This window comes from Syngnathus floridae, chromosome 11, assembly GCF_059516105.1.
Source record: "Syngnathus floridae isolate MCC-2025c chromosome 11, RoL_Sflo_1.0, whole genome shotgun sequence".
Classification (NCBI taxonomy): Eukaryota; Metazoa; Chordata; class Actinopteri; order Syngnathiformes; family Syngnathidae; genus Syngnathus; species Syngnathus floridae.
The window spans coordinates 3,851,773-3,873,241 of record NC_142423.1 but is presented as its reverse complement, the minus strand read 5'-3'; the positions used below and the strand labels follow the sequence as shown (position 1 = coordinate 3,873,241).

Here is a 21,469-nt window from a genome sequence, read left to right as displayed (position 1 = left end):
ACACACCCCTGACCTTCATATAGGCCTCCTCCTCTGGCCTCAGCAACACACACACTTTGTACGACAATTGCCTCCTTGCACCACAGCTCCCATGTGCAACACGACCGCGGACGTAAATGCCATTTGAACGAGTGAAGCGTGAAGGCGCAGCGGATTCGATCCTTACTCAAGGAAAGCGCGACGAAACGTCAATATTATGCATTGGCGTTGTTTAGTCATCTATTTTCCTTGCAGCCGGTGTGCTTTGCATTGTAAATGTACTATGGCAACACTGCTCAGAGCGGCGGCATCGGCTCGCAGCCTACCAGTGCACTGCAGAGTAGACACACCCCTCGTCTCCACACGCCTGACCGAACACACATTCTGAGGATGTCAAACAATGAGGCGAGACGCATTAAACAAAACGAGGTCCATCTAATGGCGCGATTTCGACATTCGACCAGAGACAAGAACACAATTACGTTTGCGTCCTCATGAACCGATCACACGTCGTTTTATAAACAAAGAGATGCAGAGAAACACATGGCCTAAATTTCACAATCTCCGCCAATCGAGAGGGGGCATTGTCGATAATGATGTGGCGGTAATCCCCGCACCGGGGGTCTCTCCATACGCACGCAAAATTCGGAGGCAAAACCATGTTGCTTTAAGCTCACGCGGTCAAAGTTGTTTACCTCTTCGTTACCTCTGACGTCACGACACACCCCTGTTTTAGGGGCTGGATTGTTGCGTTACGGACATCAAGACTGACCAATTGGATGACTGCAAAGCAGAAGTGTCACCAACCAGATCAGGGCCGATCCGCTGAGCTCACACGTGATTGGCTACGTGCATTATGTGAGCGGGGAGGAAATCCCTCTTTCCCGTAGAGGCTCCAAGGAGGAGGCGGTGCATAACAAAAAGTAATGGCCATCTATTTGGTTACAGAAGCGCTAAAGGATATATGTCGTCGTACTACAGTAGGTGTGAATTTCTTCTACAAATGTTAAAGCGTTTGTGCTTTATCGAGCAGCTTTCCCGTTCAGCGTTTGACCCGCTCGGCACCGCTTAAACGATCTGCTCGAAGTTGCTCCGCGTTTGAGGGTTAAAGGCAGCCTGCTAACCACGCTAAACAGCGCTAGCCACTACCAGCGCCGCCGCGTGCGAGTCCGACGTCTGGAAGGGCGGACGACTTTTCCCCACATTCCTAAGGTTTGCAAAACACAGTCGTCTCGTCTCGAAAGAAACCACTTCGTCAACATGGGATCGGGCACGCACGAAGACTGTGTGTGAAGAAGATCAAAAGCAACTCGGGGCTTAATGGGGGGGAAAGTTGTGTTCAACTGTTAAGGTATGAAAACTCGCATTGCACAAGAGCAACGTGCTAAAGTCCAGACTGTGACTTTTGGAAATGTCTCTTCCTTATGACAGCTTCATTTGAACCCCAGTCCCGTCTCCTAAACTTGTCGATGTCGATCAGTAACGTTGCGCAACTTCGGATGACATGTTATGTTTGGGTTGATATTTCTGCGTTACATAATTGTTGGTCAGGTCCGAGGGTGAAGGCCCCCTTCCACTAACTTGCCACATGCCTTTTTGCTTTTCTATTGAACAGGATTAACATCTTGGGATAAACGGAGGAAAGCTTTCAAGTCTCAGCCAGTGTTCAAGGGCATGCCAAATCCTCAGGTGAGCCATTTCTATCACACATAAGCCAAAGCTAGCCACATAATATGCAGCGGTGCTCACTGATTTTTTTTCTGCTTTGAAAAATGCCCACTCCTGGAAAAAAATATCCCTGAAGGCAGAATTACTTCTCTCATGTAACGTCACATACTTATTATATAAATAGGAAATTACCATCCAAGTAAAATGGACATTGGGAAGATATTGTGTGCTTGGATTTGTTATCAAGGCAGTATTGAAATGTGTTTCGCAAATAGCTGTTAAATTCTTCAAAAATGCCCTCGACGGTCAATCATTTCGCTGTCTTTTGCTTCTGATGGATGTCCTGTGTCGCGATAAATTAATCATCCCAAGTAGGCATGGGTGGTTGACTGCATTTCATTTATGGACAATGGCAGGGAAAATTAGCAATCAATTATCTGATCAGTCGTTATTGATGTCTTTTTCTGTAAGTCTTGGACACTTTCTCTTCATAATTATTTTCTCCAACCTTTTAGGTTAGGTTTATTGAAACAATATAATTAAATTAAATTTAATATTCAAATAATAATTGTTTGGTTTGTACATCCCAGCATTTCATTTCCATAGTCTGTGAGCACTTTATTATCATGACAAAATGGTGAAACAACAACAGCAACAAAAACCTTATCTAAATTTATCACCACCAGCCTGTCTCCCCCTCCCCACATACCATCCATTAACGCACTAATTGTTCTCATTACTACCCCTTCCATTGATTGTACTTCATTTCTCACAATCTATCTATTTCTTAGTATTCCACACCTGTTTTATAGCATGCACAATGTTATTTCGATATCCACTACTTCATTCTTTCAGTGCGAAAAATTTCCTAGATACTATTTCCTCGATGTAACCCGTCAAAGTGAACTTAAGAAACAATTGTTTCCTTTATGAAATGTATTTACATCATGTTGTTTATGAAGTTGTGTGTTCGATGTGCGTGCGCGTGGTGGGGAAGGTACAGCCCATTAGATATCATGCAGTGATGTCCCCCCCCCCTTTTGTGGGCGTACTAATTGCTGGCTTCCTCCTCACGTGTAACGTATAAAGGGCTTCGTTGTACCGTTAAGAGCCACTTGTCTCTACGTGCTACATATGTTCAGTTGCCTTTGTAACTAATGAAGTCGTAAGTTCACCCTGATGTCTGCGGGTTCGCGGTTAACTCCTGTGGCTGATGGTTTGTAGGCCAAACACATATATTTGATGGACAGCTGTTCAAGCAGAATGAATACTTCTTGGACAGCAAAATGTTCGGGGAAAAAAAAGGACTCAATATACATTGAATAATTGTCTTGTCATTTTCTTATAAGAGGAAGTCAAGTAAAAAAATAAAAAAATAAAATTATATTATATAGGGGACAGACATTTTATCAATTGCTGTTGACGGAAAATGACATCATGGTGCTTCAGCGCATTTCAGATGACCAAACCCAGAAAACAGGTCAGATGTGAGAGTTGTCACATGAGCCCTGAGGGACTGTGATGTCATTTTCAGTTGCTATCAATTGGCAGAATGGCCGCCACCTGAGATAAATCGAAAACGGGTGGATTTAGCTGTTTAAGTAAAAAAAAAAGCAACATTTATTTGAATGCTGTGTTTAGACTAATGTGGGTGTTTTTCTTACTTGACTGTCCCTATAACTTGCTAAAAATGACCATTTTTATTATTTTTCCCCGAAGCATCCACATATGACATCTGCAAACGAATTTTTCTTGTGATCTTCCCCATAATCGTTTGGCTCAGGTATTCAATTTATGTTCATCATTCGTAATCATTGACAATTTTCAGGAGCGTTTTTTGATGCTTATATAAGATTGGTTTCGGCGCATTTATGAGCTGAGCAGTTATCTCCTTGCATGACCCGTGTGCTTGAGAATACGCATTCCCTGTCAAATTCAGCAAAGACATAAACAGGACTCTCGACGTGTGTGTGTTTGAGTGGGCTTCTCTCTGCCTTTCCCCCTCTCTAGAGTCCAGCAAGGGGCCCAGCATAAGGGGCAGGTTGCCGTCACTACCTCTCTCTCTCCCTCCCTTTGCTGGCCAGCAATAGGGGCCTGAGTAGGGGAGCAATATACCATAGATGTTGGACACGGCACCCCCGCCCCTTCCAACCCAGTTTAACCCATTCCTGTGTGGGGCACAGGTCACCTTGTCACGTGCTGTTACTGCTGTTGTAACATAGTCCCAAAGATCGTAGGAAGAAGAAAGAAAAAAAAGCATGATAGACCAAGGGCGCGCATGAGAGAAGGAAGAAAAGGGACAGGACTGGACTAGTCGACTCCGCCAGTTGTTTTGCCGCATTGCAAACCTCTTTATTGACGGTGTTGTTGTGGTTTGCTCCGATTGTTCTCCTTCATTCATGTGCTCTCCGGAGACCTAAGCATTAACTTCCATTATTGTAAATATCCGTTTTTGTTGCGCACCTCATCCCGCCTGCTCCTTGTTTTTTTTTTTTTTTTGCGGTGGCTGTGCTGTAACATAAAAGTCCATATGTTTCCATTGTGGCGTCCTTCTGAGTAACCCGGGTCATTCCAGATCTGATATTTTTTATGTATCTTCTGTACTCGTGGTGACCCGCCCGAGGTATGTGCTAAAACATTTTCACCTACGTTTTGCTCCCTTCTCTCGCGCCATAAATTTTTTCCTTTTTATTTTTGCAATCCGTCCCCTTCTACAGTACTTTTCGAGTACACCTTTAGGCCCATTGGATGGTGGATGCTGATTAGACTGTCGGAGATGCTTCATGTCTGTTTTAGGTGACATTCTGGCTTCGACTTGTATGTGTTGGGATGTGGTATCAAAAGTTCATTGCTGGCATTCTTGGGCTGTGATGCCAAATTTTTTTATTCTTGAATTTACCACTTGACAATCCCTCTTCTGCATGTTTTAGTGCTCTGCGTATACCGCGTTAAATGTTTTGAATTTGATGGAAGTTAGTGTTAACATCTGGGTGGTTCTTATTTGGTCTTGTGCGTGTGCGTGTGTGTGTGCTTGTAACGAGATAACGTCAGGTGACATCAGTGCAAACTTTGTGCATCGTACATTGCATGCACATTTTTGCTTTTGTGTGACAGTGACGGTGAGCATACTGCATGAAAGCAGCAGTTTTCCTGCCGGTGGGAAGTCGCTGTTAAGCGGTCGTTAACCGGAATGGTGATCATTGCCGAGCACAAACCTGTAAGAAAAATCAAAGCTGCATTCCTCAGTCGGGAGTGCAAGTAGCTGATGTGCAAATCATATGTGTGTGCTCAATATTTTATCCTTTAAAAGGTTATGATGGACACACTGCCACTCAGACTCAAATGAGTAATTCAGAGATGGGAAAAGCCACAAACAGCTCGTTCATTTTATTAATCTGGCCTGCCAAGCTACGTTATCAAAAGTATCAAAAAGCGTGTTTGCATTTGTGAAGAAACAAATCTCAAAACTAACTTTATGAGTCAATCAGTAAAACTCAAATCTGAATGAGGTCCCATCCAGGAATAATTGTGTATCTCAATTATGTAATTTCATTTCATTTTAAACTGCTTCCAAATTCTTTTCTGCAACGATGGATTGCACCTAAATGAAAATCGAACATTATTTACTGCAGCGCCTTTTCACCTACGATCTTTTTTTTAGCCACGACACGCCAGCGCAAACATTTCCATTTTGAAAAGGGGGAAAAGTAACCTGATATGTTTTTCTCTGTTGCCATGGTGTTTTGACATTGAGGCTTCAATAATGAAGTAATTGTCCTGGCTCAGCTCAAGGTGAACGCGCTGCATACTCATTCAGATCAGCTGTCCAGGAACCCAATACTCTGAATTTTTATATTTCTATGATATTGCACTATTTGTGTAGCCGCTATTACCACGTTTCAAAAGAAAACCTTTTAAGCTTATTGTTAGAGTCTGTTGTTGTCTCATGCTATAAAGTTTGGCACTACGCAGTTGATTAGACTTGATGATATCGATGGCTGAAGTTATAATATTTTTTTAAATTTGACAAACCCTTTTCTGGACATTTTGAGTAAATCGGAGTGAAATTCTTATTTAAATTCTAACCATCAATCATTGCCCCGCCTCAAGTAGCACCTCTACTGACTCGGCTAATTTGGTTGTTTGAAGGCAAAGGAAATTCCAATAACCCCCCCAAAAGTTTAGCGGCTTTTTAGTTTCAATCGCTCACAACCCTACCCACCCACTAGAAATGAGCGGTTTGTGGTATGGGAAGCATCTATGGTACATATATTTGCGATGTGGCATTCATTTCGTCAAATGGACACACCCAATGAGTAATTGGGGCAAGTTGCCAATTAAAAACGGAACATCAGAAGGACAAATAGAGAAACAGCTATTGTCTTGTCCTGATAGCTTTCTGTTTTTTTTTTATATCTTTCATCAATAGGTTCCGCCCACTTCCCAAAATAAACACATCAATTTACGCATGGAGAATCTTTGTCAGGTTTGCTCTGTAACAGTACTAACGTACTAAAATGTGACTCCACCAAGCAAAGTAAATCACTTTTTCCCCTTGATGCTTCCCAAGATGAGCAGCCAACAGGGATGAGACACTTTTATATTTAGCCTGTAATTCAAGTGTCCCACGAATGTGTATATTTAGCCGGCTTTTGCGATTTCTAAAACAGACATTTTTGTGTTGATGTCTTGTCTGGCACGTTTCTCCGTGCCAACGCTTAAACGAGTCCTCCCTTTCTCGCTGCAGAAGGGCACACTTGGGCTTGGTGACCCCGAAAGTCACATGGAGGTCACTCCCTTTTTCATTGGCCGGATGTATGTATACTTTCACAGCTCCCATCCCTCACTCCCGCGCTCCCTCCGCTTCCTTCTTCTCTGGCCCGCTTCTCTCGTAAATCGCTCCCCTTCTGCACCGCACCTACGATGCTTTCCTGTGGGTTGATGCCGTGCCTGTCTGACTGCAGCAAACGGCCATTCAGAAGGAAAGGAGATGAGAAACGTCTGCGTGGCGAGGCGAGATTGTGACCAATTGTAACATAGGCAGTGTTAGAAGTATGGTGAGGTTGTCAATGGCGACAGCGGGCGAGGATTGCACAAGGCAAGCGCGCTTAAATAAACCTCTGCTTTGAATATGACCATAAATATTTGTCATTTCTCTTCAGCATACTGAATATGTTTGCGCTTACTTGATATAATGAGTCACTCGGGGCTAGCGCTACGAAATCAATCTTGTACTCTGACCAGTGTTTGGAAAACGAGAGCACATGAAGTAAACCGCAACTTTGAGGATCGGACTATTTGACAAACTCTGTCCCGTGTAGCAGTCATAAATGTTCTGCTGGTGCAAGATTATACTCACTTAGACTTGTCATGTGGCTCTCCACTTCACGTGACGTATAATTCTGTCCGTTTTATTGCCGCACTGCATGTGGTCTGTTCAACTCCATTACTGGAGGAAGCTCCTTTATCGTTATGACTCCGGAGAAGAAATATTTGAATTTACCTGCTATTGCGATGCAGCATGGATTGGTGCCAGTCGAGGGCGTTTCCCCAAACTGATCATTTTGTTTCACGAGGTGACTTCTGATGCCAGGATCAGTTTTTGCTGCACCGCACCAGTAAAACCACTTGACAATCTATTTTTGCTAAAATAACCTTTATATAAGTGACAAAGAAATACACACTAAGACAGTCTACAAATGTTTCATTCAGTGACACAGCAGCTCGGACAAGCCAACCAGGAGGGGTAAAGAAAAAAAAACCATACCTGTCAGAACACAAACAAATCTGCCCGTGAGCAGCGTCGTCCTTATTGCGACACAAGTGTGATTGATGCCGCCGATAGTGGAAAACACAATGCATATTATTCAAGAGAGGTAAGTCAGCGGAAAGCCGTCGCTCCGAGCTGTTTGTCGTACTGCGTGTCTGAAACTGGAATGAGTACAGATCTGGTCTAATAACCTGATGAATTATTTAGAGCCCCCTCTCAATACAAAGCGTGTGTTGAGTGTAATGGCCTGTCAAGGCTCAATGGAACCGCAGAGGGCGGATTTCACTCATTAGTCAGTGATATCGGAAGGTGAATGAGTGTGCCTGCAGGGAGTCGCTGACTTGCACATGATTTTTCATTTTATTTATTATGTAGCGCGTTATGAAGTACTTCAGTGGAGCATGAGTGTACGTATAAAATAAAATGCAAATATATCGTTTGACGCATCGTACCTCCATGGTGTTGTAAAGCAAACCATTTTGTGAGAATATGTTTGGTCAATGGAGTTTGCATGTTCTCCCCGGGCCCGCGTGGGTTTTCTCCCACATTCTAAAAACATGCTTGGTAGGCCGATTGAAGACTCCAAATTTTCCCTAGGTGTGAGTGTGAGTACGATTGGTTGTCTGTTTCTGTGTGCCCTGCGATTGGCTGGCAACCAGTTAAGGGTGTCCCCCGCCTACTGCCCGATGACGGCTGGGATAGGCTCCAGCATGCCCGCGACCCCCGTGGGGACTAAGCGGTTCAGAAAATGGATGGATGGATGTTTGATCAATCAAAATGGAGGGCACGATTTGATAGAGGTTGTTTTTTTTAATCTTGAATAATTTGGCGTTGTATTTTGTCAGTTATGGTGAGTCAGTCAAGAAAATCCAAATATTTTTTAAATACTATTTAGTATTGGAGTCAGATTTTTTTTTTTACCATTATGCCAATTATGAGCATATTATTTTTGCGTTGCCAGTGTTTTTGTTGAAGTAGTGGCGCAACTGTCAATCATGACATGGCCTTTATTATAATGCTAGCTGCGGCCTTTGTTGATCAAGTCTTGTGTGACATGTATCCCACTGCGAAAAGATGACCTTAAAATATCTGCAACGTGGCCGATAGGATTACTGCTTCTGTTGACCTTTGTTCTTAAAAGTGGTGAGTGAAGGGGTTGGCTGGGAGAAAAACAACACGGTAAGAGAAGCAGGAGTAAAAAAGCGCCACCTTGCCAATGTGACATAACATTGAATTTGTTTCAACATATTAAGCCGTCATGTCGGCGTGTCTCTTTCCTGTATAATTAGAAAGTCCGATTTGTGTTTCCTCTCCAGTAACAGGCCCGGAGCAGTAAGAATTTTATGTATACAACCTTTGTAGTATTCTTTATATGCTTTAGTCAACATGTCTGCATGGGTGTGGCACGAGAAGAAATGGTCTGGTGATATTCACAAGTTGAAAATAACATGACTCGATAATGGAGCGATGGGTCCAAACATTTTCATGCTGGCCCCCGCCCAGCCGCGGTTCATTCGTGACTTTGTTGAGGTTTGCATCCTACTTTCCCTTGACTCGCCATTTCCTCCCGCCATCTGTCCCGCTTTGACTCTGCAGTAGAAGCGAAGAAAATAGTAAGAAAGGCGCTTTGTGGCAAGGACAGTGCGTATTTGTTTTTGAGAATGCTGGCCTCTTGGTGACATGGGTTTTTTTGTCCCCTTCGCGAGGCCATTTACTGAAATAGATGCCCAAGCGCTAAGGGCAAACAAATATAGCACACATTTTTTGGAGTTGAACAGGAATTTTTCCACTTGTTGCGTATTGCGGTAAATCCTTTTCCAGACGAGATAAACTCTCAGTTTGCCTTACAAAATCCTTAGTCCACCCTACAAAGGACAAACTGGAAAGTTAAGGTCCCTGCTTCTGGAAGGGACATTATCTGGCTTGCAGGGAGAAGAAACGTGACAGGAATTTGTGAATTTATATTGTGAAAATAGGCAGCAGATACTGTCGTGTGTGTGTGTGTGTGTGTCTTGAAGATACACTTTAGTTTCACAAACATAAGGAATTGAATAAAGTGAAAATTCTGGCACCAAAATGAACAACTTTCTGTTTAGTGAACAAATATTGGCTTCTGAGAGGAAAACCATTTCATCATCAACCGCCAATGTTATTGAACAAATATTTAATGGAGCTGTTTGGCAGGTATCGAGAGATAGTGATCTCAAGACTTAAAAATTTGACTCTCACAAAAGTTTGACTTTTCTTCTCCTTTGTGGTAAAAATAGAATTATTCAGGTTTCCCAATTTGTTGGGACTTCTCACATTTTCCATCGAACCTCTCCCGTCTGTTTTCAGTAATGGAGCCCACTGTTGTGAGTACATCCACCCTGGCCCCTGATGAGTTCGACAGAAATGTGCCTCGAATCTGCGGCGTGTGTGGCGACAAAGCCACCGGCTTTCACTTCAACGCCATGACCTGCGAGGGCTGCAAGGGCTTTTTCAGGTAGACAAACGGCACACACAAATTGCCCGTGATGTCACAAGCATGCCGATGGGTTGATGTAAACGGAAGCACATGCTCCAAACCGCGTAGTCGTTCACATTGTACATGCGCTTAGTGTGTGCTTTGTGCAACCGCGTTTACTATCCTGCTGAAAAGCACAAATTGCTTCACATACGAATTAGTATGCATGCACAGGTCCTGCCTATGTTGCGCGACCTCCCACTCACATGCACACACACAAACACACACACATATGGCTCAGTTACATAAGAACACATTGAAAACAGCATCCGTGTGCACACTAATACCAAGCAGCCGGTTGAGCTTATTAATGCTATGAATATTCCTGGGCTGACAAGTACAGTAAATAAAAAATATATATATATATATATATATATATATATATATATATATATATATATATATATTATAGGGTTTTTGTGTGCTTCGATGAATGTGTTAAACAGTCTCTGTCCTTTTCGCTCATCTGGCCTCTGCCTGAACTTAATTGAGCCGAGTCTGTTTTTTGGTCAGGCTGAACAATGATTAATCAAACTCAAGATGACATTGTGAGGTAGTGAAATGCAAAAATGGTACAAACAAAAAAATTATACTCCAGAAATTTTAAATTCATTTTTTATCTCCATTTAAACGTCTGTGGATTGGCCTTGACTGATTCTGTTTTCAACCATAGTAAAGTAAGCAAGCTCCTAAGTAAGTACTAGCTCTTCTATGAATTCAACATATTTATGTCATCTGTTGCATAACCGACGGAAATGTTTTTCGCTCGATTTAGGCGCAGTATGAAGCGCAAGGCTTCCTTCACGTGTCCCTTTAACGGCAGTTGCACCATCACCAAGGACAACAGACGCCACTGCCAGGCATGCCGGCTCAAACGCTGTGTGGACATTGGCATGATGAAAGAGTGTAAGTATGACTGCTGACCCAGATACTTGCAAGGAAGGTATTTATTGTGTTAAATTTTGCACCATACTACTGTAAATGTTTACACTGGTTATTGTGCTTTGGAGCTTTGCAGCATGGACCCCAGTTTGAAGAAGAACCAAAAAGTTGTGTCATCTGATACTGTTAGACCAACATTGAACTTTATGGATTGCCTCAATAAAACTTAGACAAAAGATACTTAGAGGGTAGAAGTTCTCAACAGGTGGGCCTTTCCCAGACCTATTATTGTATTTTTTTTTATGAAATCTTGACAGATGCTTTTATAACAAAAAAAGCTGGATGAACAAGTTAATGTTACAGCATTAACAATTTTTTTTTCCCATCTCAGTTATTTTTGTTGTTCCACTTTTTAGAAAAAATAACCCGGTGATTACAAAATATTGTTTACTGTCCTACTACTCTCTTCAGAATCAAAGTGAACTATAAGGTGTTTGGGGGGTCATGAGGTGGCTTTTTCAAATATTACCTAATATTTGAACTAGGGTAAAGTATCGCTGAGTTGTTGCCCCCATTAGAGCGTTGACATGTTTGAACTAGTGGAGTCAGCCGGTATTGTAAAGACTAATAATTCTCTAGCTCAAGTTCAAACACCTGCTGCTCCGTAGACCTTTTCCCCCCTTTGTTTTCATGCAAATTGAAATAAATGCAACACATAGTACCTTTATCCAAAACCCTCCTCGTTGCAGCTAAGTTCATTAGCGTCAAACAGGAACCTTAGGCCTGTCACTCTGTTACACTATGTAAAAAAAAAAAAAAAAAAGACAGCAGCATGTTATTGTCAGCCGGCTCGCGGACTCTCGCTCTCTCTGGTTCTCTGTGAGCTAATTCAGTGGCTGGAACAACAAGGAGCCCACAGAACAAAGACAATGTTCTCAGTTGTTCAGTACAGCGGGGGTCTCCATGTGGACTGGTCCCCTCCCATTCTCTTCCTCCAGAGAACAACAACACCCCCGCCCAATGCTATATTGACATAGCTGTCATCACAATGCAAAATATATTATGTAAAGAGGTGATGGCCTTCTTCCTATAGATTAGTTAACTGTCTGGAAAAATACGTACATATATAAATAAATGATGGACTTTGTTTCTTTGCCCCCCTCCTGCCCTTTCCGCGCCACAGTCATCCTGACAGACGAGGAAGTGCAGAGGAAGAAGGACCTCATTCAACGGCGAAAGGATGAGGAGGCCCAACGCGAAGCGGAGCGGGAAGCACGGCGACCTCGGCTGACCGACGAACAGAGTCAAGTCATTGCCACGCTGGTGGAGGCGCACCACAAAACATTCGACGACTCCTACTCTGACTTCTGCCGCTTTCGGGTTTGTGTCGCATTCTGCAATCCATCGACGAACGAAGGAACATTCTGTTCACGACTGGGTTGCGTTGCCAAAATCGTTCACCAGCTGCTAAACAGCTGGTTGTTGTGAATCTCGCTGCTGACATCTAGTGCTGATAAGAAGCATTTTTTTACCCAACGAAAGACAAAAGGAAAACGTTTTGTAGCGTGAACCAAACTTGTAATTATCACATTAAGGGCTTATAGTGTCAACAACATAAACGCCACTTTAGTGTCATCTCTGGTCCCGAAACTACATATGGGTGGCTCATGTTTCAGTTCAGACAAGCATCAATGATATTTTCCCTCAGATTTTTCCACTGTAGTAATCATTTGTTCAGTAAATAAATAATATTCCACTGTGCTCTTTGCCTCCATTTGTAGCCTCCTGTGCGAGAGGGGCCAGTGACACGCAGCGCCAGCAGAGCCGCTTCCCTCCACTCTCTGTCGGACGCCTCCTCCGATTCCTTCAGTCACTCTCCTGGTGAGAAGCTCTCGCTCTATGAAAACGTCTCTCAAGATCAACATTGGCTGCTGGGTGAAATAATTCACATAGACCTTCCAGCACAGTTGCCTTTAAGAGTAAATGTTATGTTCAAGAAGAACATAAACCCCCCTCGCAAGAGCCATCAAGAACACGTCAAACTCCGTTTATAATCACAGAATCTATTTAGGGAAGCGTAATATTTATAATTGTTTCGAAGCAAGCTACTTTCCTCTTATTTTATCAGCTTGTGTAATTTGTTTGTACTGGTTTACTGAGAATGCGGTGGAAATCCTTTGAAGGCCTCGTACCCTGCAGACATCTGACGTACGCTAGTAAACATGAGTCCATTAATGCATCTGTCACTAATGCAGTGCACAGAGCGAGAGGCACGGTCACATAGCCTACACGCAGCGCCAACAAATGACTGAAAATAACCCCATTGATGTTCAAGTACTTCACGTGTTTTCAAGGCTCTCATCCGTTTTCCCCTGCCGCTTACTCATGTTATGCTGGACATTCACTTAGTTTGTATTTATGGATTTTTTTTTTTTTTTTTATCCTCTTAGTCTAATTTTCCTCTCCCCCTTTTGCTGCAGAATCAGTGGACACCAAAATGAATTTGAACAACTTGATGATGATGTATCAGGAGCAAGGAAGCAGCCCCGATTCCAGTGAAGAGGAAGCCTCCAGCTTCTCCATGCTGCCCCACCTGGCCGATTTGGTGTCCTACAGCATTCAGAAGGTCATCGGCTTTGCCAAGATGATCCCGGGCTTCAGGTATATCTTCATATCATGTCTTATTTGCTGCCTGCTAAACTAGAGCACAATATCAAAATCAAAATGATAAACTTGGAAGAGATCTTGATCATCATAAAACCAGAAATTGACATGAGAACTTCTCTGGCCATATGAACGCTGCATTAAATGAATTAAAATATTTTTGCATATTTTTGTATTCAATAAAAGTCAATGTATTTTTATGTGAACATAAAAGTCCTTAAACCACACTTCCTGACGAAATACCAGTCTTGAGTGCAGGTTTTATCGCCCGCAATAAAAATGATTTTACTTTTCTAATCCAGCTGACTCACAAATAGGGAAAACTTGAAGCAGCTAATTTGAGGGAATGGAAAATAATGTTCACATCCGAATTGTGGGAAATGTGTTATAAAATTAAAATCGGATGACTGGTGTCGGCGTCACAATGGCACCACTTTCTATTTTGAGTTGTTTTTGTTCCTTATTAACATTTTGACGACCTCCGCTTTATGAAAAGTCATCCCGCCCCTCGTTGGTAGGACAAAATTTGTCTCATCTAGGGGTCGCCTCAAAGTTGCGGCTAAAGTGAGCCGGGCCCCGTATTTCCCGCTAGTTATTGTTGACATCGACTGCGTTTGATGGATGTGCTCGGATTACCCACGGAATGTTTGTTGGCCTTCATTCGCTTAAGCTCGGGCCGTCGCTCAGGAGTCAAAGGATCTTCCTAGATCCATATTCTATTTCCATCCCTTTACATATTCAGCGACCTTGCTTGCGGCAGTTTTGTTGATGATGCTTGAACTCAACATGTTTGTCAGTATGAAACACTGCATATGCATCCATCATCTCAAGTGTGACATCATTTGATCAATTATTTGTTCATTTACTGTAACAGCCAGCCCTTGGCGTACGCTAACACATTAGCATCTTCCCTCGCAGAGAGCTGACAGCAGAAGATCAGATTGCCTTGCTGAAGTCGAGTGCCATTGAGGTGATCATGCTTCGCTCAAATCAGAGCTTCAACCTGGAAGACATGTCCTGGAGCTGCGGTGCTCCCGACTTTAAATACCAGATCAGTGATGTCACCAAAGGTCAGTCTAAAAGTTACCACATGTACACTCGGATGTTGTTGTTTTTTTTTTTTGTTTTTTTTTTTGCCTTTGTCTGGTGCCTCATTTGTGGGACTTATCTTGAGAGCTTCAAAGAACCGCTGGCATACACGTGTCGCTTGGAATCTCATTAGACTGTGCAGGTGAACATAATCATGCCAAGTTGTTGTTTGTGCTGTAGCGGGCCACACTCTGGAACTACTGGAGCCGCTGGTTAAGTTCCAAGTGGGCCTCAAGAAGCTTTGCCTACATGAGGAGGAACATGTACTGCTGATGGCCATCTGCTTGCTTTCTCCAGGTACGCTCATTGTTACGCAAATGAAGACATCTTAGTGAATCACAGATGACTTGGAGAAACCAAAGTTGAGCTGTTTGACTTCCGTCCATTTGGAATCATTTTGGGGCTTCGCGCAACAACAACAAAAAATTGAAGGATTCCAAGTGAGCAAATTCAGCAGAGCTATCAAATATTTATCCCCACTGTATGCGATTCTTCAGAACTTCACCCAGAAGGGTTTTATGTCTTGTCACGGCGTTCCAATCAGACAACACTAGACATACATTATATATGACTAGTTATGCAAGCAAGGACAGAGAGTATAACTAACTGGAAGATCCTCATTAAAATTGCAGACCATTGCTCCCACTAAAATTGATCAACATGCATTCAACATGCAACCTAATGCCAGTGACACTTGTTTCCGTATAAAACCAAACTCTGGGGAAAACCTCATTTGTCAACAGCACCCATGATCATTTCTAAGCACCAACCCCTCCCTCCGCCCCTGCCCACAGACCGCCCAGGTGTGCAGGACCACGCGCGCATCGAAACCCTCCAAGACCGCCTGTCCGAGACTCTGCAGGCCTACATCCAGCTCAACCACCCCGGCGGGAGCCTGCTCTACGCCAAGATGATTCAAAAGCTGGCCGACCTGCGCAGCCTCAACGAGGAGCACTCCAAACAGTACCGCTCGCTCTCTTTCCAACCCGAGCACAGCATGCAGCTCACCCCACTGGTGCTGGAGGTGTTTGGCAGCGAGGTGTCCTAAGGGGTGACCGCACTCGTGTGGGTACAAAATGGAGGGCGGGAGCCGATGATGATCCGGACGCGGGTGTCTTTCAAGAGTCCGTAAGGCGAGCAAGCAAATGTTTAAGCGACAGTAAACAAGGGAACTACATTCAGTACAACTTAAGCTAAGCATACTTCTGCCTCTTTACAGTGTTTATTTTTTTTGTCTATTTAAAAATCAACGCTGCTTCAAATGTCAGGACATTTTGTGTACACACATGGTGCACAACAACAAACACACTCAGTTATTCATTTAGCCATTCCGTTGAGCTACCTCTTTATTTTTATTTTTTTTTACCGGGGCTGTTTTATATTACTATCACCTCTATGGATGCTTTAGATACAGTACGGACGACGTTTTATCGGATGAAATCAGTGCCTCTGCATTACTTTACAAGTTGTCATTTTTTATGGTCATCTGCTTGTCTCCAAGGCAGTGTGTATTTATGTATACCAACCTTTCATCTCTTGCCAAAGGTATGGTCCTCTACCATCTCGGAAAACCATCTTGCTGCTCACTTGCGTGCGGCCACGTGACACGCTCACAATCTTTTTTTTTTTTCTGACTAACCTCACAGCCCATGAAGGAAAACGGTCAGTATTTCACTTTAGATTACAGAGTATAGTCTGTCATTTAGTGGATTGGATTTTGGTTTGCCTGGTTTTTGGAGGTGAGAATCAGCCACTAAATGTGTTAGCTACTATTTTTTTTGTCTTTCTAACTGCAAACGGTCAATCAAACCGAGCCAACATTATGGCTTGTCGCTCTTTATTTTCCTAAAGCTTCTAATGATATAGTTAATTCCTTGTAAATAGCTAATTGCTACCATGTGTATCCTAAGCACTGTTGTATCACCATTTATTCAAGACTGTATACTCTATATATCACAGATTTTAAAGGGCTAAATGCCAAATTTAACTGGATTAGTGAATTAAGGCTCCGGTAAGAGACCTGACTTGTTAATGGATGGCTGCAAACCATACCTGGAGTTGGCTTAGAAATGGATATCATTGCTTCAGAATTGTTTATTTTATTCTATATGTCCCTGTATCTTCCCCAAGACAATTTCAAGAATTGTTTTTCGGTGGAATATCATGAGCTCGGTGGGGGTGAACTTTGCAAGTTCCTTCACACCTTGGCACTTATAATACCCTGAATTTTCTAGAACGTCTGAGAACTAGGCTGAGGGGGAGACTGGTTGTGGTTGGTGTGCAACTCCTCCCAAAGGCCCTCCAGATGGCTCATGTGTGCAGTTCGCCCCCCTAGTGGCTGTTTTGTCTAAGGACCAGATATGCAGTACATAAAAGTCATCGTTAGGGTGACCAGAGATGCAATTTCAGCCTTGTATTACTCAATATAACTCAAGAGTACAGTTTCTGCTCTAGATAATTCATATCGGAACTTTGAGAAAAGTTGTGTATTTGGTTCTACTAAAAAAACAAACATTTTAACTGTAATAACATAAAATAAGCCGGTTAAAAACACAAAAACATTTTAATTGTAATAACGTAAAATAAGACGGTTAAAACCAGTATCACGAGAACAAAAAACATTTCATGGTGTGAAAAAAATATACTTGTAGTATTAAGACTAAAATGGGAATGGAGTTTTAATGTTGATAATGTTTATAAGAAAAAAATGCGTGAGAATTTCTTATGCGAGTGATTAAAAACAATGTTCCATTGTAATATAAGTGACGTTGGACATTTGAAAGAAAAAGGAGTAAAAGGTGAAATAGTACAGGATTGAAGCCCTTATGTAAATACATGATTAAAGAAATAGAATATTCGTATCCCCCGACATCCAGATTAAGGTTGTAATTTTACAAGATCTATTTATTTAATTTTTTTTGTCCCATTGAGGACACTCACTGCAAAAAAAAATGACTTTGTATCAGGGTAAAGCAAATGTCGTGAAGATGACAGATTTAAATGTAAATGTAAGAGAATTCTAAATAGTATTTAAATTGATATACAAAACAAATATGCAATACAGAATATTGCCGTTTTCCACTTTGTTGTGATCAACTGATGAACCCTCATTAGTTTTAGAACGACCCAGTTTGATGATTAAGTCATTAGTCACATTTGGTACTTAAGAGGCCGCTGTATTATTTGGTGCCACAATGAAATTGCCCGAAGAAAACTGATCTGTAGATTGCTTGATAGATAGTATGCCGCATGCACATCACAAATCCTCCCTTTCCTGTTAGGCGTGGACTATTTTCATGGGGTTGCGTTGCATTCAAGCTATTTTCCCGGTAGCGATGTGATGTCAAATAGTTTCTGACATGGGCGAAAGTAGTTCCTGTGATTGGCTATGCAGGCTTCCTGTGCCAGACCTTATAATGACGCTTCCACTGACATCATCTCAGGGCTACTCTTGCATCCGTCGCGCTGCTCCTCGTTTGTCATCGGGAGAGCATTGTCGCTTTAAACTGTGCAGCCCAAACTGACTCACCAGCAGGACCGTTCTATTTCACTGTGGCATAAGTCCAACTCGTCTACTATTGATGACTTGTGCCAATCCAACTGCACGGGAGATATATTGCAAAATGTTTCCCTGTTAATGTAACGACCTTTTTGGTTTTCTCCGATACAGTATACGGACTAAGTTCATGTCCTCAAAAGTGACGATTGAGTGTCTTGGAGGCAGTAGGCCACCACGCGTACTTATTTTTTTGGAAAGTTTTTTCTACTGCTGTATGTAGGTTAAAGATAGTAATGCAGTGTTGACTTGTACAGAGGAGTAGTAAGGCAACACTGAAAAGAAAAAAACAATCTCTCAAAAAAAAATTTTTTTTCCATGTAATATTCCATTCTTCATTCAGGTAACTTTAGGGCTTTCTTGTGCTGGTCTTTTCTTTTCAGTGCAGTCGTAATATTTCTTTGTAGATATGCGCGTGTTTTATCCAAGTAAGGAACTTTGGGGAATGCGAAAGTGCCATAGGAAGGCTTTCCTCCAAACGAGAACAGGGTCAGTGAGTTCTTCGGTGAGGATTTCTGAGCCGAGCAGGAAAATTGTAGAGGACAAAAGTAACGTAGACGTTGGCGCTCATGACTCTGACTCATTGTACATATCATGGATCTGCTCATATTGACACGAGGTTTTCTTGTTTGCATTCACCATACAAAGCTGCTTCAAACCATTGTAACAATGTGGTTGGTGCTTGTTGGATTACTGGACCTTGTAAATTCTACTGCAACGGAGATCCACCACGCATGACATGCGACCATCTTTGTTGAGATAGTAGCGTTCTAGTCAACAAGAATGACATCACATACCGTAATACCTGTAATATACACATCATGGTACACTATCACCAGCAAGCTTTACAGATATACTATTTTGTTTCTCTTTCTGAAAGTTTGTCCGTATGACTGTTGCCATTACAAATCCTGTCCATAAAGCAGGTATGATAGCCGTCTTGCCACCCGCCCACCCACACGTTCTATTTGGAGTTTTTGTTCCCGCCTTTACGACAGGGATTGTAATGGAATCAACTTAAATGTAGTTCTTAAGACAAAGATTTTCCACAATGGATGTACACCGTCGTCAACCTAATAAGAAACAACCTACCTCTTTTAGCTCTTTTGTTTTTTTTTGTTTTTTTTTTTTGGGCTTTAGCATTTGCTTCAGTTTTTACTTTTGTAATGTTTGTATTCATATTGGTATTTATTGCTGTCTAATGAGTCATACTTCAATGATTACCTCAGAGATATCTCACAGATTTTGGGAGAGTCCAGCTAATGAAGTCGTTGATAGTTTGTTTGTTGTCGTTGTACAGTTGTCTTCTCATACTAAGCATTGCCCCCTCCGTTCCCACCAACACACAAAATACCAGTGGTGTTTTTATGAAATCTTGTGCCTACACCCACGGGGCTCTCACTGGCTAGAAAGCGCTTTGCAGCATTGCTCTTGACATGTATACTTAGAGAGTGGAATGAAAACGAAATGTCTACACACCTCATTTACGAGATCAGATTTTTGTGAAATGTAGAAAAAATACAATGGCTGGATAATGTTTTTTTTTTTGTGTGTGTGTGGAAGAAAATAAGTCAATTATTGTCATTTAGGCCATGACTTGCCAGAAATTCCTTCTGTGTTTTCCTTCTCTCTCTGGTCTTTACATTCGTTTAACAGAGATGTCCAGTTCTCCTGTTCCAGTTCTCACAATGGTGCCATATTTTATGTACTTGCATAATGACTGTCTTCACTTTGTTCCAAGGTACAGCTAAAGCCTTGGAAATACTTGTCAGAGAAATCTCAATGTTGGAAATGCTCAGAGGCATGTATAGATTAGTTTCAATGTGATCAGTCAGATACGTTCACACATGAGATGAAGGAGCTGCAGGAATTTCTGGCAAGTCATGGCTGCAATCCCCTAAAGGCTATCATTCATGTTGAAAGTTTTTGGAGAGGATGTGTAGACGTTTTAAAGCCACTGTGGTTTGTAAAGGCAAACCTTGGAGAGGATGTAATTCGTTAGGGAAGTGTCCAGAGGAACTCCAGTGGCTGATGGAGCAATGAGAGGTGTGTTAGCCCCACTTGGTTCTACTATATGTGTGGTTGAAGCTCGACAGTGCCCCGCCCCCACGTTCTTTCTCCTCATATCTTCTGTCTGAAGTCTACTCCCTCACCTGTGTCATTCCCGACCCGTTTTTGGTCCGACGAAGGGAATTAGGAGAGGTGACATCTTCAGTACACACTACATGCAATGCTGCTTCTACCCCCTTTTGTTCTATTTATATATATTTTTTTTTTAAATTGGCAAGCATCACGAAGTTAAAGAGACTACATAATGCGGGCATGGTCCAAAGTGTCCCTCCCCCCAATAGGAATATAGTGGTACTCATTGGAGAGAGATCACTTTTTGTACTCATGTCAAACTGCTTCAGGTAAACACTGAATGGAATGATTAGAGTTGTTGTTTTTTGGGTAATATAAAGAGGAAGATTATTGCCATGACGACTTACCCTGAGCTGTGTGCTACATGGCCTTTTTACTGCAGGGACACCACGTTCCCCAGCTTTGTGACTGGGAGAGAATCTGACTTATAATGTAGTACTTCTGAATTTGGCATGGAATTCTAGTCCTTCTTTATGAAGCCAAATTATGCCACGTTCAATTAAAATGCCTAAACCAACAAAAGCACTTAATGTAATCTTATGTAATGCGCGCATACTGATTGACTCTATTTGCCACAAAAGGCCTAATGTATAGGTCACGCTTGGCTTTAGTTATCAGAAAAATTTAAATCACCTAAATTTTATTGTAATTGCAATTTTATCTTTTGTGTCTTTTTTTTCTCTCAAAGATCTCTTTTCTATTATAAATTGATGTCTATGTAATATTATTTTGTCTGATGTTTTGCAAATCAAAAATAAACACTTGTACAGTGCAGAGTTTTTCTGTGGGAAATATTTTGAGGGAACATCCACTGCACACAATTGTTTCCCAGTTATGAACTCAAGCTTCCCGCAACCCTCAATTATGTAATTTCATTATGAACAATTATTTTATCAAATGAAAATGTTCATTGTACGTTTTTAAAACAAGTCAATTTAATTAAAAAAAAAAAAAAAAAAAACGCAACATTTTGATTAACCAATTTCAGGAAGGAAACGGCAACAAATATTGCACAAGTCTTGATAATGTAAATGCTTGGTGGGACAAATTAAGAAACCTTTCCCACCTTTGGAATAATCAGTAGAGAAAATCAGATGGATGTTGTGCGGCTGCCTTTAAATAAATGTAGTTTACCAACTAACCGCTAGAGAGCAGTGTCATATCCAATGAGCCAGACAAGCCATCACTGACCCGATGACCTGTGACTGGCTGG

At 42.0% G+C, this 21,469-nt stretch overlaps 1 protein-coding gene across 4 annotated transcripts; it reads left to right on the top strand.

The window, feature by feature from the left end:
- The first annotated feature begins 833 nt into the window (after positions 1 to 833).
- On the top strand, positions 834 to 21,030 carry LOC148390383 (vitamin D3 receptor B). Of its 4 annotated transcripts, none has more exons than XM_088389980.1 (10): positions 834 to 959; positions 1,595 to 1,668; positions 9,755 to 9,902; positions 10,699 to 10,829; positions 11,989 to 12,185; positions 12,587 to 12,686; positions 13,286 to 13,466; positions 14,388 to 14,539; positions 14,739 to 14,855; positions 15,353 to 21,030. In XM_088389980.1, the coding sequence occupies exons 3-10, from the start codon at positions 9,757 to 9,759 to the stop codon at positions 15,604 to 15,606; spliced, it is 1,278 nt and encodes a 425-aa protein (XP_088246106.1). In that variant the 5' UTR covers positions 834 to 959; positions 1,595 to 1,668; positions 9,755 to 9,756; the 3' UTR covers positions 15,607 to 21,030. The 4 variants fall into 4 exon arrangements, with proteins under 4 accessions (XP_088246106.1, XP_088246107.1, XP_088246108.1 ...); XM_088389981.1 differs by having other exon boundaries at positions 876 to 963; XM_088389982.1 differs by lacking the exon at positions 834 to 959 and adding an exon at positions 976 to 1,191.
- The last annotated feature ends 439 nt before the right edge of the window (positions 21,031 to 21,469 follow it).